The sequence below is a fragment of the Perca fluviatilis genome, chromosome 1 (assembly GCF_010015445.1).
Source record: "Perca fluviatilis chromosome 1, GENO_Pfluv_1.0, whole genome shotgun sequence".
Taxonomy (NCBI): Eukaryota; Metazoa; Chordata; class Actinopteri; order Perciformes; family Percidae; genus Perca; species Perca fluviatilis.
The window spans coordinates 9,468,040-9,490,186 of record NC_053112.1 but is presented as its reverse complement, the minus strand read 5'-3'; the positions used below and the strand labels follow the sequence as shown (position 1 = coordinate 9,490,186).

Below are 22,147 nucleotides of genomic sequence, written 5' to 3'. Positions count from 1 at the left end.
TTCTTACTACAAATATTCTGTATACAACACCACAATAAAAAATAAAATAAGCCACGGTAATAAGCGACATGAACGTACAATTCCAATTTGGGACGTCCTGTATAAAACTTCCCGTACATTCATGTGACCTAAATGTTACAAAATCGTCAACACCCACTGATGCTGGAACTCCGCCCACTTTAGACAGAATTGGCCAATTGAAGGGACTATCAGTGATTGACAGTCAGCCTGTCAATCAGAATTCAGCTTCTAGTGTGACTCACTGGTAAACCCACCCGCTCGGACTCCCGTTTCCCGGACTTTCTGCGCAGATGCTGTCTCGCAGAAGCAGCGACCCGCCAAGTCTCTCCGGCAGGTTGGGATACTAATTAAGTTGCCAGGAAGACTACACCAACAAGCGGGTCGCTAGAGTCGATTATAACAGACTAGACGGACTTTTCACTTGAATGGAAGCGGACGGTTTCGTGTCCCGCCGAACGTCCGTGGAAACACCGGGCGTCGACAGCCGGGTTACTGGCGCTGCAGCCGGTGCAGGGTTTCGATGGATGGGCGGAAGGCTCCTGGACACCACGGGAGGATTTGTCGGGTCTCTTTCACCGGGAATGGCCGGGGAACAGGGCTTTGCTCCGGTGTTGCATCGAGCAACTCCCGAAACCTCGACCTCCGTCGAGCCAGAAATAGACTATGAAGGGCTACCGCAGGAAGCAGCCACCACCACACACATGTTGGCAGGAGCCGTGGCTGGAATCATGGAGCACTGCCTTATGTACCCCATCGACTGTGTTAAGGTATTTAAGCAAAGCTATACACAACACCGCTTATTTCTCCAGGCCCAGTTTATGTCACACGGAACGCAGCCACCGGTTGTTTAACGTAGCTAGGCCTGAACACAAGCCTGAGCTTGATTACCGTAAGCAGGCTACAAGCAGATGGGGTAACCTTGCTAACAGAGGTCAGTTAACAAACTAGCATTACCTAAACGGGAAATAACGCAACACCAGGTGGTCGAAGTAAAATTCCATATACGAGTATGTATGTTTGGCGCAGTTAAGCTTTCATTTTGGTCGATATTTGTTTAATAACAAACTGACAGATGCGCCTCCTCCATAGAGAAATAATGGACGGAGCTTCCGGCTCTGAAAAGTGAAGCCAATGCGCAAGTGCCTTAAACGTGCATTCAATCTAATTTCCAACAGGGGGCGACTCCACTGATTGCAAAAATAAGTCGGAGTAAATGGCCCTACTTCTCACTTGATTTATTACCTCAGTAAACATTTTCCTAATGAGTTTATTGGCTTAATTGCTAGTTTCAGGTCTTCTTCAATACAGCGTGCTGTTCATTTTATAAATGATGTTCCCATTTAAAATAGACATAAAACAGGGCTGGCTACATACCGAACTGTCAGTGGTAAAGGCTGAGCAGTGCTAACCATGACACTGTTTGCATTTAAATAGCCAGGAACTTTTATTAGGTACTGTCCACGTTTGCGCCCTAAACTTTGACCCTTAACTTTCACTTCATCAAAGTTAATTAGAACGTATCGGTCACCTAAAAATGTCTAGTTCAGCGTTCGGTGGCACCTTGCCAAACTAAGCTAGCTAGCGGTAAAAGTCCTGCAACTTTCCATCTTTAGCATTTGCCTAAGCGCAGTGCTTTTAATACCATAGACGACACTGGCTGAGTCACATCCTTCTCCCCAACTCCACCCTCGCGTCCAAAAATCGTCATGTCCGGTTTCAAAAAACCAAGATGGCGACGGACAAATTTCTAAACTTGAGGCTTCAAAACGGTAGTCCACAACCAATGGGTGACATCACTGCTGCTAAGTCCATTATTTTCACGGTCTATGGTCTCCTCTCGCTTAGCTAGCACGCTACATACACGGGGTTCCCACAGTCGTGGAAAACCTGGAAAAAGTCATGGAATTTCAAAATCTCATTTTCCACGCCTGGAACAGTAGCTCTAATATGCATTGATGCGTGACAGTGTTTTGTTAAATATCGCATAGTTTCTCATAGGTTTTTTTTCTCCGCGTTCCGTCTCTCCCTTCTCAGTTGTAAAGTGAGAGTGGGTCTAGGGAAGGTTCATTCACAGCCCATTTCCAAAGGGGCGTCCCCAACGGACGCTACTCGAATGCCTCTGGGCGCATTGGATAGTCCTTCAACCAATCGGACCAAAGATCCGGGTGACGTAGCAGCGACAGCGGCATCAACGGGTTGCTGCGCGTTGGTGGCCGTCATGTTGAATGTTAACAAAAAGCTGCTCGCCGTCGCCGCGCTATTGTCATCGTGTAAAGCCCGCCTCAATGGTTCTGATTGGTTTCTAGATTTGGAGAAATTGGAAATGGTAGGGCTGGGCGATATGGAGAAAATCAGATATCACGATATTCTTGACCAAATACCTCGATATCGATATTGCGACGATATTCTAGGGTTGACAATAGGTGCTTTAACAAAATATCTTCACACTTAGATTTTAGATCAATAATCATCAGTAATGTGGACATAATGTCTAAGTGGGGAAAAGGCAAATAATAGAACAACTAGTACAGTCTGGTAAGTTCAGAAAAGTACATCACTTCACTGTAATGCTGCCTTTAAAACCAGGAAAAGACAACACTTATGTCATATCACGATATGACGATATCCAAAATCTAAGACGATATTTAGTCTCATATCACGATATCGATATAATATCGATATGTTGCCCAGCCCTAGGAAATGGGCTTGAATGGGCTCTTGGCGAGAATGACTTGCAGAGCAAATCTAAAATTTGCCGGAAGCTCGTCAGGATTTTCCCAGGCCAGTCTCTCCCTCCAGCTAGCTGAAATCCTCTATGAATCTGATATGTTTTAATAATGCCGGGAAAGTGTAGGCTACATTTAATGATTCATGGGTAGATACAGGTATGTGTCGGTCAATGGAAGAATAGTTTCAACATACCAAACAAATTAGCGTAGCTAATCTAAACAAAGGTGTAATTGTAGTAGATGTACATACAGGGTCCAAATTTACTTTTCGTTCACCAGCCAAATTGCTAATTTGTTTGTTTTTTGGCTTTTGAAACAAATCTACCAGCCACGTGCATATTTTACCAGTATTTGGCTGTTGGCTGGGTGGTGATAATTTTGAACGCTGCGTTTATGGTGCTGTTAGTCGTTGGTCTGTTTGTGATTGTAAAGACGTTACTAAGAATTTAATGAGGGGAAAACGGTCTGAGGCCATCATGTGGAAAGTCCATTTGTGAAGAAGAAGTAGTAGTAAATTATTAACACAGATGGGTCGTAGTCACCAGATCCATGGTCGACAGTATAGATGGCTAAGTAAAAGAAATAAAACACACCTTGGGTTGTGATAGTGTACACAGTTGTCTTACTGTAAACCAATATAGATGACATAACTGGATAGTTTTATGATTACCTGACCATATCAAAGAATGTTAAGGTATCAGTTAATGTGAAGGTAAACACTAACCTAACCAACAGAGGGGAGGACACAGATTCATGATTTATCCTGTTAATGTGCCTGCTGCATCAAGAGTAGTACTTAGGCGTTTTACTTACAAAACTGCCATTTTCGAGAAGAGAATTGTTACATAGTGTAACATGTGTGCTTGCGGGGTCCCTCTCAAACAGATCTCTGAAATGTGACCTTTACCTCTCTGTGCTCAGCCGTTTCTCACTGTTTGAGTTGCTCTTCTAATGAAGAGTATGAAGCATGCTTACACTGGAAGAGCGACAACTTTAAGTGCATTCAAAGATTTAGTTGTGCACACTAAATTCGCCTCATTTGGAATGTGGTGTTGATTGACCCTTTTTCCCCCCACAATGCAGTGCACAACAGAAAATGAAGAGCTGCGTACAAGTGGAAGAAATCAAAACCAATGGTGGACAAGAATCCTCAGAAAAACAAAAACAATCTGAGGGATAAAGCTTATGTTTATTGGTTGACGTTTGTTATTTCCTGAGAGAAGGGAAAAGAACGTACAGTACATTTCCTGTGCACCTATTGTAAAAACATTATACTATGAAGATAAGCATAAATAGCGCAGACTGTGCAGTATTTGTTTGGAACTGCAACATGGCAAATGAGGAACCGTTTATTGGGCCTGAACCGAGCCGACAAACTATCCACTCGCTGCATACCTCAACGCTCAAAGATGTTGGACTGACACCGTAACCTCCTTTTCACCAAAAGACCCATTATTAAGATTTAGGAATGACTCGTCAAAATGATCAACCGATCTAGTCAAAAGTCAGTTGTTTACATCAAGACCAAATGCACAATCGTCTTGCTGTCTACAACTGGTTGTTCTTAAGACCTTGGTTCTCTTTAGCCAGACTGTTGTTGAGTTCAAACAGAGCTCCTGTTCACTACAAATTCCTTGGTAATTAGCTCTTCCAGTTGGCACGGTTTTTTGGCACGACAACCTTAAACCGGATCACCCCTTGTTTACAATAGCATTGCAAATCGGGGAAGAGGTCTTGTAAAGATTCTCAGATGTCTGAAACGATTATCACCGGACAGAATTATAGTTATTCCGAATTCTGAAAAAGTAATAGTAAAACATACTTTTTTAAAGTATATGATAAATTGAATTTTTGTTACTTATCACATATCACGTTGTGATAGGCATATATTGCCATTTTAAATGGTCACCCTGTGGTTAGGACTTCAAAATGAATCAGTATATCTTAAAAGTAATTTGTTAAAACAGCTTGCCTTTTTTCTTAATAAAAAAAAAAAAAGAAGAAGAAAGAAACAAGGCACAATTAAACGTCGACACTACAATTCAAGCTCAAGACCCACCCTGGCAAAATCACAGGTTTTGTACTCCTTTGTCCAACAAGTTGTTTTTGGTTTGGCTTGTAAATGGGCACCGTGAACCTGGATTTGATTAGTACAAATATTAAGAAATGTGATCGACGGCAAGACAGCTTTATTTCTAAAGCACATTTCAGCAACAAGGCAATTTGAAGACAAGAAAGAGATTGTTTAACTCTCTGTTCCCCCTTCGGTACAGACAGTGGCTGCCTGTTTCAGCCACAAAGTCGAAGGAGGAGGAAGTGCATTACAAAGTTGTGTGGCCAAAAATCTTTTGGCTCGAGGAAGCCAGTTTGGTTCGATTACAGTAATGTTGTGTTCTCAACTTCCTCTTTCCCAGATTTTCACAATCTTGGTTCCGTGTTCCTGCACAGCAGGTTGGCCAACATCTTTTGATATCTACTAGTTCATTCTTTCCACTAATTTCAGACTCTGTTTCCTCATTGCTCGCAGCTCGTAACCTTAAGCCAGGATTAGAGCATTGTGTCCCTCCCTGATCTCTTTGGTTGCAACTTAAAATTCGGCTGCACCTCTGACCAAACCCAACTGTAATCTCAAAGTATACTGACCGGCACCCTGAGTACACGTCTCTCCATCACTACAGTGATATTTTCAACCACTTCATGATAGCACAAGGATTCAGCTGGTGTTAAGTTGCTACATTCCTACTGGGCTTGGGCGGTATCAAGGTATTCCAGCACACCAAGGTATTTAGAAATGAAACCTAAATGTCAGATGTATTTCCTTGTAGAAATGTCTGTCGCTTCCTGTAACAGTCTGATTGATTGAAGGTTAGCAAAGCACAATGCAATATGGCTGTTGTATTAAACTTTGTATATTGTGATTAAATGTCTCGCTGTGAGGAAGTTACTTTCTCTCACTGCACAAAATAAAGGGCACCATCAGGGATTTAAAGGTCCCATGGCATGACAATTTCACTTTATGAGGTTTTTTAACATTAATATGTGTTCCCCCCCAGCCTGCCTATGGTCCCCCATTGGCTAGAATTGGTGATAGGTGTAAACCGAGCCCTGGGTATCCTGCTCTGCCTTTTGAGAAAATGAAAGCTCAGATGGGCCAATCAGGAATCTTCTCTTTATGAGGTCATAAGAAGCAAGGTTACCTCCCCTTTCTCTGCTTTGCCCACTCAGAGAATTTGGCCCACCCATGAGAGAGAGACATCATGGCTTGAAAACAAGTGAAGCATGGCAGCTGGTCAAGGCCTTTCCCCTCCTCCTCCTCCTCAATAATAGCATTTATAGCTACAGACACAGAAATGGCTCATACTAAGGAAAGCTCATTGTGGGACTGGCTCTAGTGGCTGGAATTCTGCACCAAGGCTGAATTTCAGTAAAGAGACTTCAGATACATATTATTTTTGTGTGTGTGTGTGTGTGTGTGTGTGTGTGTGTGTGTGTGTGTGTGTGTGTGTGTGTGTGTGTGTGTGTGTGTGTGTGTGTGTGTGTGTGTGTGTGTGTGTGTGTGTGTGTGTGTGTGTGTGTGTGTGTGTGTGTGTGTGTGTGTGTCCAAAAAGCAGCATGTCATAGGACCTTTAACGGTAAACCACGATAAAAATGTTGACGATAACAATTAGCGTTTTTTTTCATTTAAAATATTATCGCGGTGGATTACCACGGTGTGGAAACGGCGTGTTTAATCCTTCCCAGCTTCATCAAAGTCTAAATAAATAGTGGTGTTTCTTTGATTTGTGTACATATTGTTCTTTATGTTTTAGCTTGAATATTTGGATTTGTATAATTTTAAATCCGCACTACTGGAAATGTTCCTGACAAATAAGCCGTTTACATGCTGAACCCTTGTTCCTTTGATGTTAAAAGTTGCACTTTCGATAAGGTTTTGCCTATATTTTTGTAATATAATCAACTGTTACACTTTTTGAAACTATTTCAACTTGTGTACGCCTATCAGTGCTTTCTGAACATAGTGAACACACTTTGAAAAATACTGCAGATAACACCGAAAACCGTGATCATTTTGGTCACTGTAACTGTGAGGTTAAATTTTCATACTGTTACATCCCTAGGCACCATGATGTCTGCTAACTAAAGGGAGAAAAAAAATTCCCAGTGACTGGCACCAACAGGAATAATGTTGACGAGAAGCCATGGCACAAACATAAAAAAAAAAAAAGGGGTAACATTCGTTCTGTCCTTGTAGTGCAAATGACCCCAGAGTTATCTCGCTTACTAGATGTGCTATAACAACTTGACCGCAGAGAGACCTTTCTCCCGGCTGTGTGGATAGTAGATGTTACCGTATAACTCCTTTGTCATCCAATCAAGGGCCTTTTGTTTCCAAGCAAGAGGCGAGTCAGCTGTAGCTGCCAGGTTGAAGATGAGTCCCTCAGAGATCACGGTTTTAGTCCCAGAGGTTAGTGTCTGTCATCTTACAGGCCAACAGCAAACCTAACAAGAGACACCGAGAACATCCAACATGCAATCGGACCAAAAGTGGAAATATTATTTAGTGCACCACAAGATGACAAGTTGACAATGTATAGTTTATTTTGAAGGCCCAAAACCAGCTATATTGTTAAGATGTGTAGTTAAAGTGTCAAGTACTACATACATTTAACACGCCCTCCTCCACTTCCTGTTAGCAATTACATAACACTATATGTTACATAAGTGAGTCAATGACTGCATCTTGATTGCCTTTCAGCTGTTTGCATGACCGAGGTCCTCATGCCTTTTTTTTAAAAGTCTTTGTCTTAGTCTTGTTTGGCAAGCTTCAGCTGTTGTACTTAATATCTGTCCTTTTAATAAGGTACGTGTCAAGATAATCAGTTATGTGTGTGCAAAAAGTGACATGAACATAAAGCCCTTTTTGTATTGTCTTTTTTCGTTCACTGACATCTGATTCTGCTTTTTGGTCTAACCATCTGGCTCTTTGTCAGTCTTGGGCTGAGCAATCTTTCAGTTTGGTGCCTCAAAAAAAGACACACAAAAAAAACTCTGCCAGACTTGAATACACTGCTCATATTGTGGATGACTGGGCAAATTCCATTTGAGTTATCATTTCCCAGAAGCAGGGAGCAGGAATGTGCATGTACGCCTCCAGGATCCAGCCACTGTAAATAATCACCCCCGAGGGGGAGGGAGGGTGGAGGCACGGGCAATTCCCTTATTGCATGTTATGAGAAGTTCAACTATTACGGCATCTTGGTCGGTAGCTTTGGAATTTGATTCATTGCTCCAGTATTCGGCCGCTTTATTTATACACGCGCGGGGGCGGCTGTGGCTCAGGCGGTAGAGCCGTCGTCTACAAATTGGAAGGTCGGTGGTCCGATCCCTGGCCCTGCAGTCCCATGTCGAAGTGTCCTTGGGCAAGACGCTGAACCCAGAGTTGCTACCGATGCTGCGCCATCGGGGTGTAAATGTGTGTGAATGTTTATCGGATGAGCAGGTGGCACCTTTTTATATAGACGCCTCGGCCACAGTGTGTGAATGGTTCCTGTACTGTGTAAAAGCCCTTTGAGTAGTCATTAAGACTAGAAAAGCGCTAAATACATTCACGTGCACAGATTCACTGATGTTCCTTGTGCAGCAAACGGTACTGCTTATCTGAGCAATACTAGTGTTTTTGTTTTTGCACCACTTCCTGGTTGCGTTCAGCACTCTTAAGTCCCCATTGGTGGTTTGTGGTCGGCGACTTTGTCTGCAGTCGATTCTCTCTAAGTTTGATGTCGAGGCACAGTCTGTTTTATAATCAATCATGTGGTTGTTTTAAGAATTACCGGGACAGCCGGAACAACTGATGGTGGAAGAGCTCATTGTTCTTCTTTTGTAATAACTTCAGCTACCAATCTAATCTAAAAAAATAATTCACTAGCTCTGTGAAGTCAGGAGTTATAAAACTCTGCACACTTGAAAACAATTTGGATAAATAATGTAATTTTTATTTTGGTGTCTGCGTTTGTTCCTCTCACGCCAGACTCGCATGCAAAGCCTGCACCCCGAGCCGGGAGCGCGCTACAGGAACGTGATGGACGCCCTTCGGCAGATTGTGCGGACGGAGGGGGTGTGGCGGCCAATCAGAGGTGTGAATGTGCTGGCGGTGGGGGCGGGGCCTGCCCATGCTCTCTACTTTGCCTGCTACGAGAAGATCAAGTTCTCGCTCAGTGACGCCATTCACCCCGGAGTCAACAGCCACTTTGCAAATGGTAAGACGTCTTCCAACAGACACACAGACAGACACACAGACAGACACACAGACAGACACACAGACAGACAGACCTCCAATGAAAATGTTACTTTTCATTCACGATGCTCAAACGTAACTTAACTATTTTCTTTTTCTTTTCTTTTTTTTTTCTTTTAAACAATTTTAAGGCAGGTTTGGTGATAATACAGGGGTTTTTACGTAACTATTAGTATTAGGGGGTGTAAGAAAAAATTGATACACTTGAGTATTGCGATATTTTATTTTGCAATACTGTATAGATACAAAAAAAAAAAGTCAATCTATTTTTCTATCTTATTTGTTTTTGTAATTCATGTAAGACAGTGGTTCACGTTTATGTTGTGTTTAAACCCCCTACCGCTAGATGGCTATGCTGAGACGCACCACTAGTGTCCTTGCCTAACAGGGACTAACAGTGCCTGACTTTTTGCTAGAAGCTAACAACGTAGCTATGGCTGAACTTTGGCCTACTTTAGCATATAAACATTAGCTCACTAAGAACCTGGGAACCACAATCCCAAACTGGCAGTTTGATTTTCTGTGTACTGAATTGTTTACCTAAAGTAAACTTCTTTGACTTTTATGAACATCATGTCGTCTTTTTAATATTAGTTTTTCTAAAATTATACTTTAAAAAATCCCAATATATCGCCTTACGCACAGTATCGAAATATATTGCAATATATTGAATCGTGACCCATGTATCGTGTATCGCCATATTCTTGCCAATACACAGCCCTAATTAGTATATATTAGTATTCCTAGTTTACAAAGGTCTTACATTTTTTTCTAGACCTTTAGTCATAACTTTTTACATTTTTTTAGTGTGCTGTATGTTACAATTGACTGTATTTGTTGTGACTTGGATGTTTATACGACTGTACAGGTAGGGTTACGTCACACCTCGCAAAGCTTTTGTGTATTAAATATGTGAGAACTATTGTATAGATAGGTAGGTAGGTAGGTAGGTAGGTAGGTAGGTAGGTAGGTAGGTAGATAGATAGATAGATAGATAGATAGATAGATAGATAGATAGATAGATGATAGATAGATAGGGTGGCTTGTGACCTGGAGGTAAAATGGTTGCCCCACAAGGTTGGCGGATCAATCCCAGGTCTTCCGGCCACGTGTCAAAGTGTCCCTGAGCAAGGCACTGAAGCCCAAGTTGCTCCCCAGATGCTGTATGTATAGCTGTCCACTGCTCCTAGTACTTAGGATGGGTTAAATGCAGTCATTTTGGTTTTTGTTAAATTTAAAAGCAAATTTGAGTACTTGGTAAATATTTCTTCTTCTCGCGCTTAAAAGCCGTACGGACTTATGTGTATGTGGCCGTAGAAGTTGCCGTTACATTTTCCTACCAAGTGACCCGTTGGGAGGAGGTCGTTGTGGTTGAGGCTTTAACATCCGCCTCGCTGTTTCCTCTGTTCTGCAGGAGTGGCGGGCTGCATGGCCACAGTGCTGCACGACGCCGCCATGAACCCAGCCGAAGGTAAAACCTCCTCTGCTTTGCCTAAACACACACACACACACACACACACACACACACACACACACACACACACACAGTATATTCTGCATAGTGAAGACTGACTGTCGGTCTATGTATCAGTCCCACCAGAAAAACGCAATTATGCGATTGCATAATCAGCCAAAGTCCGCATATTCATGCGGGGGGCTGCATTTTTTTCAAATAAGCCGCACTTTCGCCGCATAAATTGCTGATTTCCGCACGGGGCTTGCATGATTTCATAATTCCCGCATTTTCGTTGCAGTGGTCACATATATATCTTAGCAGAAAGTTGAAAAATGTTGCGTTTACTTCACACAAGAGCAGCCGTTTTCCCCTGTTGCCATGGGAACGTTATGAAGTGATGTAATTACGCGACATGAACATCGTCGAAAAAGCAGGGTGTTGGGGAATCACACAGTTTTTGCAAGTTCCCGCAATTTCATCGCATAAAATTGCATGAATATCCCGCATATTCCATCGCATTTTTTAAGAAAACGTGCCGCATAATCAAGGATTTTTGCCCGCAACGATCACAAAAAAACTCCCCATTTTTCTGGAAGGACGGATGTATAGAAGTTCTCACCCTCTTTCAAAGACCCTTGTAGAAAGTCTCTGACGGTGTTATTCTGCCATCAGGACACTTGGTGGAGCTCCAGACTCAGATGTGTTACAGGAGTGCTGTTTACCAAAATGTTACTGCAACAAACCAGTCGAAGAGTTGCATAATTACTTTGAAATATGTATTCATCAGCATCAGCATCATATTTCTGATCATTAAGATTTAGCCCGTTTTGTGTTTTTCCAACACAGTAACATAGATTTTCTTGACCACAGCTGTCTTCTCAACAATCCTATTTGATGTTAAACTTTATATTTCTGCTAAGAGTTTTAGGATTTTTAAAGCTTATAAAAAATGCTAATCCATCGCCAACAATAGTCCTCGATAGTCAAGCATTAGGCCTCTAATAATTCTGCTAAATGTTCTAATTGATGAGCGATTGTTTTCAGTTTATTTATGTAACGTTAGTCCCATATATGCCACCCATTTTTGCCATGAATTGTATTAAGAAAACAAGGTTTTTATTTTTAAAGACAGTTTGGTCAAACATCTTTCTTTCCTTTCTAGTGTTCCTGCCTTCCTCCCACTTCCTCTTTTCACGGTCCTGTTTGATTGTGTAATCATGTGAAATATATACTTTGGGGTTTTCCCTGCTAATTTCCTCTCCTTCCCCTCATCCCCCCCTCCTCCCCTCAGTTGTGAAACAGCGAATGCAGATGTTCAACTCTCCTTACCGTGGCGTGCTGGACTGCGTGGGGTCTTTGTGGCGGCACGACGGCCCGGCCGCCTTCTACCGCAGCTACACCACCCAGCTGACCATGAACGTGCCCTTCCAGGCGCTCCACTTCATCACCTACGAGTACCTCCAGGAGCTCCTCAACCCCCACAGACAGTACAACCCTTCCTCCCACGTCGTGTCGGGCGCGCTGGCCGGCGCCCTGGCCGCCGCCGCCACCACGCCCCTCGACGTCTGCAAGACCCTCCTCAACACGCAGGAGGCTCAGGCCATCCACGTGATCCAGGCCGAGGCCGCGACGGCATCCGGGGCAGTCGGGGCGGCCGCCGCCGCCACCGCCGGCGCCACCGCCGGCGGCAGCCGCCACATCTCTGGCCTCTGCGAGGCCTTTCGGACGGTGTACAGAACGGGAGGCATGCCCGCCTTCTTCAAAGGCGTCCAGGCGCGCATCATCTACCAGATGCCCTCCACGGCCATCAGCTGGTCCGTCTACGAGTTCTTCAAATACATCATCACCAAGCGCCAGCACGAGAGACGGCTGCGCGGCGATCGCGACGGCGACAAATAAACACCACGCCGTAAGATTGGGGTGTCGGCAACGCAAAGGTTTATTGCAATCGATCACGGTTCTATCGGTATTGATCACTAAACCTCTAAAGGTTTTAAAAAAAAAAAGCTCCTGAACTTTAGATTCTTTGAGCAAACTTTTTTTCCTGAGATCTATTAAGCGCGGTCTGCTCTAGTTCACAGCAGGCGAGGACACGTACACCTAGGAGGCAAATAGTCTTGATTTCTAGACGTTGGAGAAATGTCCGTCAATACCCATCGGTAAGAGAAGAGCCTCGAAGGGGTTGACGGGGAGTTCCCGTTTTCCTAAAGTCGCCCCACTAAATTATGACGCTTTTTAACTATTTTTCATTTTAGTGTTCAACTTGACAAACTCCCTCTATTGGCTTTCAAAAAGCTTCGTGGAGGGCAAGGCACAGTGAAAGCAAAGTTGCATTTGGCCATTTGATCAAAGAAATCCCCTCCACCACCGATTGTTAGCGTTCAGACTTTGTTTTGGCTCTGAACTCAAGTACGTTGGATTAAGAAAAAAAGAGTGACTCTGAAGTTAAAGTGCTGACTTTGAGCTTTAATTTGAGGGCGTTTACATTCACTTCCAATGAACTGTGTAGCAGTTTTGTCATACATACCCGCCAAAAGGATTAAAAAAAGGGCAAGCAATCCTACATTGGTGGCAAAGTCAGCACTTTAACCTCATAGTTACAAATCCAGTGCGTTTGAATACAGAGCCGAAAGAAAAGACGAAAATTCATCACAATCCAAGTTCTAAGAACTGCGCCATGAGCTGAGTTACACCCCTCTCTGAAATGCTCATGCTGCACTTCTCACTTCAAGGTATTATCACCATGATAAATTCTGACCACGTGGTGGCGTACAGTAGACTGGGTAAACTAGGGCTGGGCGATATGGAGAAAATCAAATATCACGATATTTTTGAACAAATACCTCTATCGATACCGCAACGATATTGTAGTGTTGACTAATTGGTGCTTTCACAAAATATTTACACAATGGGATTTTTGATAAATAATCATCGGTAATGTGGATAGAATGACTAAGTGGGTAAAGGCAAATAATAGAACAGCTACAACAGTCTGGTAGGTTCAGAAAATGACATCACTTTACTACGACATTACTACTGTAATGCAGCCTTTAAAACCAGGGAAAGACAACACTTACGCCATATAACGATATTACGATATCCAAAATCTAAGACGATATCTAGTCCCATATCACGATATCGATATAATGTCGATATATTGCCCAGCTCTAGGGTAAACCCAGCCTGATCTGCCGGCGATTTGATTTCCCCCCCCCCGCCGCCGGTGGGGAGGTGTTGTTTTTTCTCCCCCTGGGCCCCCCCCCATTAAGAAGGGAAAAAAAAAAAAAAAAAGCCCCCCCCCCGGGGGGGGGGGGGGGGGGGGGGGGGGGCGGAGAAAAAAAAAAAAGGAGGGGAGGGGGGGTTTCCCCCCCCCCGCCCGCCCCCGCCCGGGGGGGGCGCGGCGCCCCCGCGCCCCGGGGGGGGGGGGGGGGGGGGGGGGGGGGGGGGGGGCGCGGGGGGGGAGAGGGGGCCCGGGGCCCCGCGGGCGGCGCCGCGGCAGCAGAAAAAAAAAAAGAAAAAAACACAAAAAATTTTTCTTTTTTTTTTTTTTTGTTTTGTTTGCTGCCCGACACACAAAAAAGAAAAAAAAAAAAAAAAAAAAAAAAAGAAAAAAAAAAAATTTTTTTTTTTTTTTTTTTTTTTTTTTTTTTTTTTTTTTTTTTTTTTATTTTATAATAAAAAAATAATTCCAGTATTCAACACTTGAGTGGAACGGATGATGTGAGAGTGTGTTTGCGTGCGTGCCTGCGTGAGTTACAGTGACTGGATGAGCGGAAGTGGACTGGATCAGCTTGATAGAGATCGGGTCTCAGCACGGCTGAGCTATCCACTTTGTGTTGTCCTTCAAAGGAAAAACGCCCTGTAAAAGGTGGGTCAAAAATATTTAGCTTTTCTTTGTGGTTAGCGTTCTGACCACAGTGCAATTTCTTTTGACGCAACATAAGGAAAGGGGGTTATTGCATTAACTGTTTCATGTCATCACTTCGGTATCTTTTGCGGGTGCTTTTAAATTCACGCACACGTGAGGGATTGTCTCTGGGTGGAGCCGCGGACACATCGCTGACAGGCTCGTAGACTCATGCTGGTACGTTTTTTTTTTTTTATCCCATTTTTGTTCTAAAACAATATAGATTTTTATTTTTTTTAATGCACATCTAGTGTTTTGGAACAACAATTACAGACGGAACAAAAACGGCATGAGTATTCACCTTAGACGCTCACTTTAGGTTACCTTTTTTATTATGTTTTTTTTTTAACGCACAACATCCTAGCACTTAATAGCAGTTATCATTGTTAGGACCAAAAAAAAAACATAACTTTGACAATAAAACAAGTACACAGAACAAAGTAACATTACTTGTACACATGCCTTCGGTTAGCCGCTATACATCCAACGCACAACTACTACAAAGAGACCCTCGGCTAGAGATGTCCTTTTGTGTTTAGAAGCCTATAAAGAAGATCGAAATTGTACATAATATATATTATATATAAATATGGACAAATCTAGATAATATACCTAAACTCTCCTAACCAGCTTTTGAAGCTAACCTGTATTTTGAATTGTACAAATATATGAAACAGAAGATTTTGTCAAGGAAAAAAGTAAAAAGTAGAGTTTTTTTTTTTTTTTTTTTTTTTTGTAGAAAGTCTACAGATCCTCCCCTGGAAGGTAGCAGCAAAGGAAAACCTGGATTATTTTAAATTCAGACACACGAGTATGGAGAAAAAGTTAAAACAGCTGAAGACTATTTAAAGTAAATGATTGTGTTGCTCATGCGGAGCCAAGTTTCAGGATTGGGACACCAAAGACAGAGCGATAGAGACAGCAGGGGAACTTTTGGTTTGTCGGAGGACGACACTAATGTGAAAAGCTTGAACGCTGTCTGTCTGAGAGCGACACCTGTATTTTGTGAATTGTAAATAAACTCGCTAAGGCAGCTCCTCGCAGAAGCAGGGTCTTCTCTTGGTGCTGGCTCATCAAGCGCTGACAGAACTTACTTTTGTCTACTTGTCTTACTTTTTCTTTTCTCCTTGCTCCCTTTCCACATATTGAACTCCACCCCCCACCACCCAGGCACAAGACTTTTAGGCTGGAACTTCTGCCATTACACAGGTTGTTTTGAATAATTAGGGTGACGCATGTGGCTGCACTTTATTTTGTAACTTTTTCACGATTCCTGTTTGTATTGACTTCTTAACTTGTAGTTATTTATATCATGTTTAATAATTTGTCTCTACTAAAAGCTTGTTACAACTCAGGAAACAAACTTTAAATCCTCTCCCAAATATAACACTTAATGTCAATGAATTGACAGAAAAATAAAATATTTTTTCAATTGGTTTATCGAGCAAATATGCCAAACATTAGGTAGCTCCAGCTTTTAAGTTGTGAGGATTTGCTGCTTTTCTTCTTCTTAAGTCCCATAAGATAGGTTATGTGAATGTAAATTGTATATATTGTTGGTTTGCTTTAATTTTGGTCGGTCACCCTTTGGTTTAGATCAATTCTGATGAGCAATTTTTACTTTTTTTTTTTTTTCTCAATTTCTTTGACCCGTGCAACTTTAATGTAGGTCTAACAATCAACCAGCAGATGTCGCTGATACTGGGACGACCCTCGCCGCCAGATCTGTTGGTAGGTATGCACAGATGTCAGCACTGTTATAACTAGAAGAATGATGGCCAACTCTACGAAGATAAGACCCAGATTATTACAAATTCATTCATGATGATTTACAGTAGCCGATGCCATCGGCAATATTAACTTTCAGTCAATGCAGGATACATGTCGACAGAAAATGCAGACGTTGACATGTAGTGCTAAAACGATACCTTGATTTATCAATTGGCAGAAAGTTGACAACAATTTTTATAATAATAATAAAAAAAAAAACTCTTTCATGACTCGCTGGTTCCAGTTTAAAAAAATGGGAGGATTCCCTGTTTTCATTCATTCATCATTGTAAACTGAATATCTTGTGAACTGAAAACAAGCAAGTCTGAGATGTCACCTCGGGCTCTGAACCTGTGGGACGAAGGATTTCAACCCTTTTTTGAACGTTTTTAGACCAAATGAATAATAAGTTAATGGATGAATATAATTGTTTTGGAAAGTCAAAAAAGTCCAGGGTGCTCAGGAAGTTCAGTCAAATGTCTGAAGGTGCTCTTCGGGGTCGGGAATTCAATTTAAGTGTATTAAAAAAAGGGAAATCCAAGGCACTCTTCTTCAAAATTATTTAAAAAGTCTTTATTTTACTGGCTATTTCATAATAGGACATTTCAAAGACACGGGGAGGAGCAACCCACGCGTAGCGGCACAGACAGCCTTCTTCAGGGTGTGATATATAATTGAAATATAACTGTTTGTTTTGTCTTTTTCAATAATGAAAATAATCAGTAATTGGTTTTGTCTCTACAACAAAAAGACTGTTTTGCACTCCACGTCATCCTTGAAAATGAGGTCTCAGCAGGACTTACTTTGAGGGTTGGGGTTAGGTTACTTTGAGTCATTTTTATGAAAAAAGAAATAATTCTCTGATAACAGCTTCTTAAATGTGTTTTCTTCACTCCTCTGTGACCGTAAACTGAATATATTTGAGTTGTGGACAAAACAAGACGTTTGAGGACGTCATCTTGGGCTTTTTGGCAAACACTGATCCATATTTTTAACCATTTTTTATAGACCAAACAGCTTATTGATTAATCGGGAAAATAATCGACAATGAAAAGTATTGTTAGTCGCAGCCCTAATCACAAAGTCTCTTTATTACTTCCATGAGCTCGTCTTATTATTATTATTATTATTATTATTATTATTATTATTCCACGACCAAAGGGGCGACCTCTAGCTCACCCAGTAAGAGCGTTCACCCCATGTTGGCTGAGTCCTGTAGTGACGAGAGTTCAAATCCGACCTGCTGCCCTTTGCTGCGTGTCATCCCCCATCTCTCTCCCCCTTTCATGTCTATCCACTGTCACTACTTAATAAAGGTTAAAGCCACAAAAAAATAATCTTAATTGAACAAAACTATAATGGCGTGTTTTACACTTGCAGAATGGCCGCTCAGTTGGGGTCAGCGGTGTAGTATACGCAGTATACCCACTAAGAAAGCTCCTGGATTTCCATATACCCACTTAACCCTTGTGTTGACCTCGGGTCAACTTGACCCATTTTCAAAGTTTCTATATTAGAAATTTGGGTATTGGGTTAACAATAATAAAATGACAATAATTGCAAAAAAACAAATGTCGGGAAAAGATAATTTTACATTTTGACCCCAAAACAACAAAAGTTGAATGGTCGACGGGAAGACGAAACAAGGGTTAAAAATGCTCAATGACGCACAAACGACATACTTTCCATTATATTTTTGACCTTTTTAGAATTGTCATCTGTGTTTTTTTTATCTTTGCATAGGCTCAATAAAGGTATTTCCACCGTAAATTGGTTCATAAAAGTGTATCAGAAATGACGCTCAAAATTTCCCTGGTGGAGGGCAACCAGACCGCCCAATGTGATATGTACCAAATGTAGTGTGTGTGTGTGTGTGTGTGTGTGTGTGTGTGTGTGTGTGTGTGTGTGCACACCCACTGCAATACATTAGATTACACCACTGGCTGGGTTACAACAACAAAAGCTTTTGGTTGAGATAACAAAATGATTGAGTGTCCTCTCAGGCCTTCCGTAGCTAAACTATTGCCGTTCTGTGTAGAGGGTAAGCTCCCGTGCTTCCTGGTTGAAAGCTGACAGGCAGGCGTCCACCGAGAGACCGAAGCAGACTGACGGAGAGCGGCGCCTCCACCTTCCCTCCGCTGCAGATCCTGTTTCACTCGAGGCCCCGTGTTTGTTGTCGTTCCCCGCGGCCTACAAGCTAAAAATGTTGTCTTTCATCTCGTTTCTCGTCTAACTTTACCTCCCTCCCTACTGTTGTTCCTTTTCAAACGTCGGCGCTCTGAAACGTAAGGCGATCCCTTTCAGTCGGACAGGAAGGTTCTTGGCAAGTGAGGTCAGGCCCTCGTCTGGAGGGCGCATGGCAGCAGGTCTGGTCAGAGCCAAGGTCAACGTGAGGCGTGTGTGTGTTTGTGTGTAGACAAAATACAAAGAGACAAATGAGGTGACAGAAACCCAACACACCTTCTGCACATCCCTCCAAACAATTACCCCGGCGAATATGTGTGTGTATGTGTAGCTCGAAAAGACAGAAGAAGAGATTTGACCCAAAACGCTTCCCTGTCATCCTTGGTTTGATAAACGGTTTGTTTTCGGTGTTAAAATGTGGGACGAGTTTCTAATCTCTCCATCGGTGACGCTCCGCCTGCAGGTCACACAAATATAGGCGATAACACACATCGCATTACTTTGAATGTTTGATATAAACCACATAAATCATCATTTAGAATAGCCGCGTGGCATGTCGTTAGTGCCCTCCCCCACATGCTGTTTGCCCCATGAAGTGCCATGTTTTACAGGTGGACCACTCCAGAGGAACACAGCCTGAAACCCACAGAGGATGATGAATGTGATTTCCCCCCCCTGCTGTGTACTGTATATAACTGTAGTAGTATATGCAGTATATAACACTTCATGGACAGCATCCACTTAGAATTATAAACTAGTATATCATTTACACACGTCTTTCATTACCTGAGTGAATATACATTTGTTTTGCTCTAACATGTTTTGTCTTTTGATATGACTTCTTCAGTAATTCTCTTTTTTATTACTGACTTTTATCTCCACTAGCAGGATGTCCGGAGCAAAATATCCGATTACTGGCCAGGTCTTTAGATGGAAATATACTTAATTCATCCCTCTGGGGACATTTTGTGAAAATAAAAACAGTTGGCACCATTCTACCAGCCCTCCGGTGGACAAAAACTGCATTTTGCACCCTGTTCGTGATCCCCTGAGGATGAACTAATGGTTTTGGTGATTCCTCTAACCTTTGCCTATCGGCCACCATCAGACCAAATATGGTTTCACATGTATACGAGATATTTTCAAATGGTTCAGTTACTCTCTCTGACTCTCCAGAGGGTGAACACTTTTGATTTTGGTCTTTCCTTTAGCAACCTCCTCGGGGGGGAAATCGGTACATGTTTGCCCCACTACTGATACGGCAATGCCAGTGTGAGTATGTTGAAATTTACCCGTTTACCAGCTTTAGTTTAACATTTTCTAACTAGCACTAAACACAGTTGTACACAAAAAATGTAAATCTCATGTTGCCATTGGATGAAAAGTCAGGATAACCAAAGTCATCAGGATTCATCCTCTGGGGACCATTAATATTCACGCAAAACTTCACTGCAATCCATCCGATGATTGAGATATTTCAGTCTGGAATGAATGTTGCAACCTGTAGGGGGTCTACTTTCTTTGTTTTTGAAGTACAAATAAGAATTAAAGTGGTGAAAAGACACAGGGTGAAAAGAGGAGCTGCAGCAATGTGCAGTACAACAACAAATATGGTGTTTTTTGAAAATTAAACTATGTAAACCTTTTCTGATATAACATCTAAATACAATTATGAACCTGAAAATGGGCATAATATGAGCACTTTAAGTAAAAATGTGGTGAAGACTTCTGCCGACAACCTGCCACTGTTTACCAGAAAAGTTTAATTTTGAAGGGAAGTAACAATGCTAATAAGTACTCTTGCAACAAACTTTTATGAAGGAAAACACACGTAGATCTTTATATAAATTGAATGTATCTTTTTGTGCAAAGAATCCATATTTTTTGTATATATCCCTAACCATATAACAGGATGATACAGTGCTGTTTAGATTGTTAAATTGATAGAAAGTTACTGGTAAAATTGGTAAAAATTAAATCACAAAACTATTGGCTTTTTCACCTGCCAAATCAAAGGACTTTTTTGTTTTTTCTGCCATATCAATTTCTTTTTTTTTGTTCGCCGATTGTTATGTATTATACACATTTTTAAAAGAAAAACTTTCAAGAATAAAAAGGCAAAGAAATGTATCCATGGAAAGGGTGTGGCATGAAAATTCCTGGCGCTAAACTGGGTGGTATTTGGCCGTTAATCATTATGAGCTAATGTGTATAAAAATACACCAACGCAAAGTGAGAATGCGTGGTGTCCTTTTCAGAGTGTCTTCATGTTTGTATTAGCCCTATTTACTGAAGGTTTTTTATTGTCAACCGCCTCACTTGAGTGCTTTGAGTTGGAATTCTGTGCCGCACCCTTCTCATGGGCGAAGGCCCAACTCTTTCCGCTTAAAAATCACCATTCTCCAGAAGTGTGCCTGTTAAAATTCATGCCATTTATTCACGTGAAATTAGCCGACATGCGTGTTATTCATTCTGGTAGAACCATGATCGTTTTGCCGTTGGATAACCGGCTTGATCGGCTTTGTTTTAAGTGCCTTGCTCGAGAGCACCTGGCTATCGGTTGCTGATGCAAAGCGAAAGCGTCACTCATTCATTTCGGCCCAGACTTTCCCAGCTGGTGTGGATCTTAAATTAATGACTCTAATGATTTTTAGTGAGACACGCACCGCAATTTATGTGTGTTATTGCAAACCCTGACAGTTTAGGATAAATCTCTGTGGGTAGCACTGGATAAACACCATATACTCGTGTATCTTCCCAGAAAACATAACGTTTTTGACCCAGAAAGCTGCAGCAGTGAATGGATAAATGTGGATCACAGGATAAATATTTAGATATCTCCGGGGGTTGATGGACGAGGTTGGCCTTCCTCCCCGTCTCCCATCCCAGAACACGGGAAAAGCAGTTAAAAAAGACATTTCCAAACATCCACGTCCATTGCAACATCTATTACGCTGAAGTCAGTGAGCATTACGTGTGTGTGTGTGTGTGTGTGTGTGTGTGTGTGTGTGTGTGTGTGTGTGTGTGTGTGTGTGTGTGTGTGTGTGTGTGTGTGTGTGTGTGTGTGTGTGTGTGTGTGTGTGTGTGAGCTGACTCAGAAGACACTGTGCAGTCTCTGAAGAGCACTTTACACTGAAGCTTGTAGGTGTCAAATTTTCAATTGGTGGATATCTCATCTAAGAGCCAAACTCCCACAGGCTGCGATCCACAGAGATTAGCACAGAGGAGGTTACTCTGATATTTAGCAAAGTTTTGACGAATATGGATTATGCCTACAACTGATAGCTGGCAATAATTTCTTTTAAATTTGACAGTTTATTAGTGTAGTCCAGTGTTCTTTTACAAGATGTAGGAAACGGCCATGGACTGCTAAATTATCCAGCCGCATACATACATTGTGTGAGGCTGTAATGCTCTTTTCACACCAGAAATCTAATCATCGGAGGGATGAAAAATGGCCATCTCAAGATTCAGCTTGTCAGACTGAGCATATTCGTCAGTCTGAGCTGTGTTCTGTCAGTGTTAACGCTCGCTAACGCCAACGTTTCTTGCCAACAGTAGTTCATTTTAACTTGGCACGCGCCAAGTAGATCAGCACACTTTTTATCTATATATATATATATATATATATACACACAGTTCAACAAAACTTTGCCCCGCACGCTTGACAGTGCTGACCTTTAGTGGAACAGAGAGCTGAAGAGTCCAAAATGGAAGACGCTATCGTAGCTGTGTTTTGAGACTCCTGTCTCATAAATGTCTTAAAAGTCCAATGTGTGGGAATT

The 22,147-nt window shown here is 42.1% G+C and overlaps 1 protein-coding gene and 1 long non-coding RNA gene across 3 annotated transcripts; both read left to right on the top strand.

Moving 5' to 3' along the window:
* The first annotated feature begins 446 nt into the window (after positions 1 to 446).
* On the top strand, positions 447 to 12,507 carry LOC120559444 (mitoferrin-2-like). 2 transcript variants are annotated; one of them, XM_039801132.1, is made up of 5 exons: positions 546 to 788; positions 7,128 to 7,215; positions 8,779 to 9,007; positions 10,460 to 10,516; positions 11,793 to 12,507. In XM_039801132.1, the coding sequence occupies exons 1-5, from the start codon at positions 685 to 687 to the stop codon at positions 12,398 to 12,400; spliced, it is 1,086 nt and encodes a 361-aa protein (XP_039657066.1). In that variant the 5' UTR covers positions 546 to 684; the 3' UTR covers positions 12,401 to 12,507. The 2 variants fall into 2 exon arrangements, with proteins under 2 accessions (XP_039657060.1, XP_039657066.1); XM_039801126.1 differs by lacking the exon at positions 7,128 to 7,215 and having other exon boundaries at positions 447 to 788.
* A 1,664-nt stretch (positions 12,508 to 14,171) lies between these two features.
* LOC120559537 lies at positions 14,172 to 15,501 on the top strand. Its single transcript, XR_005639308.1, has 2 exons — positions 14,172 to 14,585; positions 15,148 to 15,501. It is a non-coding gene; the product is annotated as an uncharacterized LOC120559537 (long non-coding RNA).
* The last annotated feature ends 6,646 nt before the right edge of the window (positions 15,502 to 22,147 follow it).

Bases quoted from the DNA above. Each gene is read 5' to 3' on its own strand.
- LOC120559444 (XM_039801126.1), top strand. From the start codon at position 447: ATGGAAGCGGACGGTTTCGTGTCCCGCCGAACGTCCGTGGAAACACCG. The intron at 789-8,778 runs GTATTTAAGCAA...CTCTCACGCCAG, and splicing joins ACCCCATCGACTGTGTTAAG to ACTCGCATGCAAAGCCTGCA. The intron at 9,008-10,459 runs GTAAGACGTCTT...TCTGTTCTGCAG, and splicing joins CAACAGCCACTTTGCAAATG to GAGTGGCGGGCTGCATGGCC.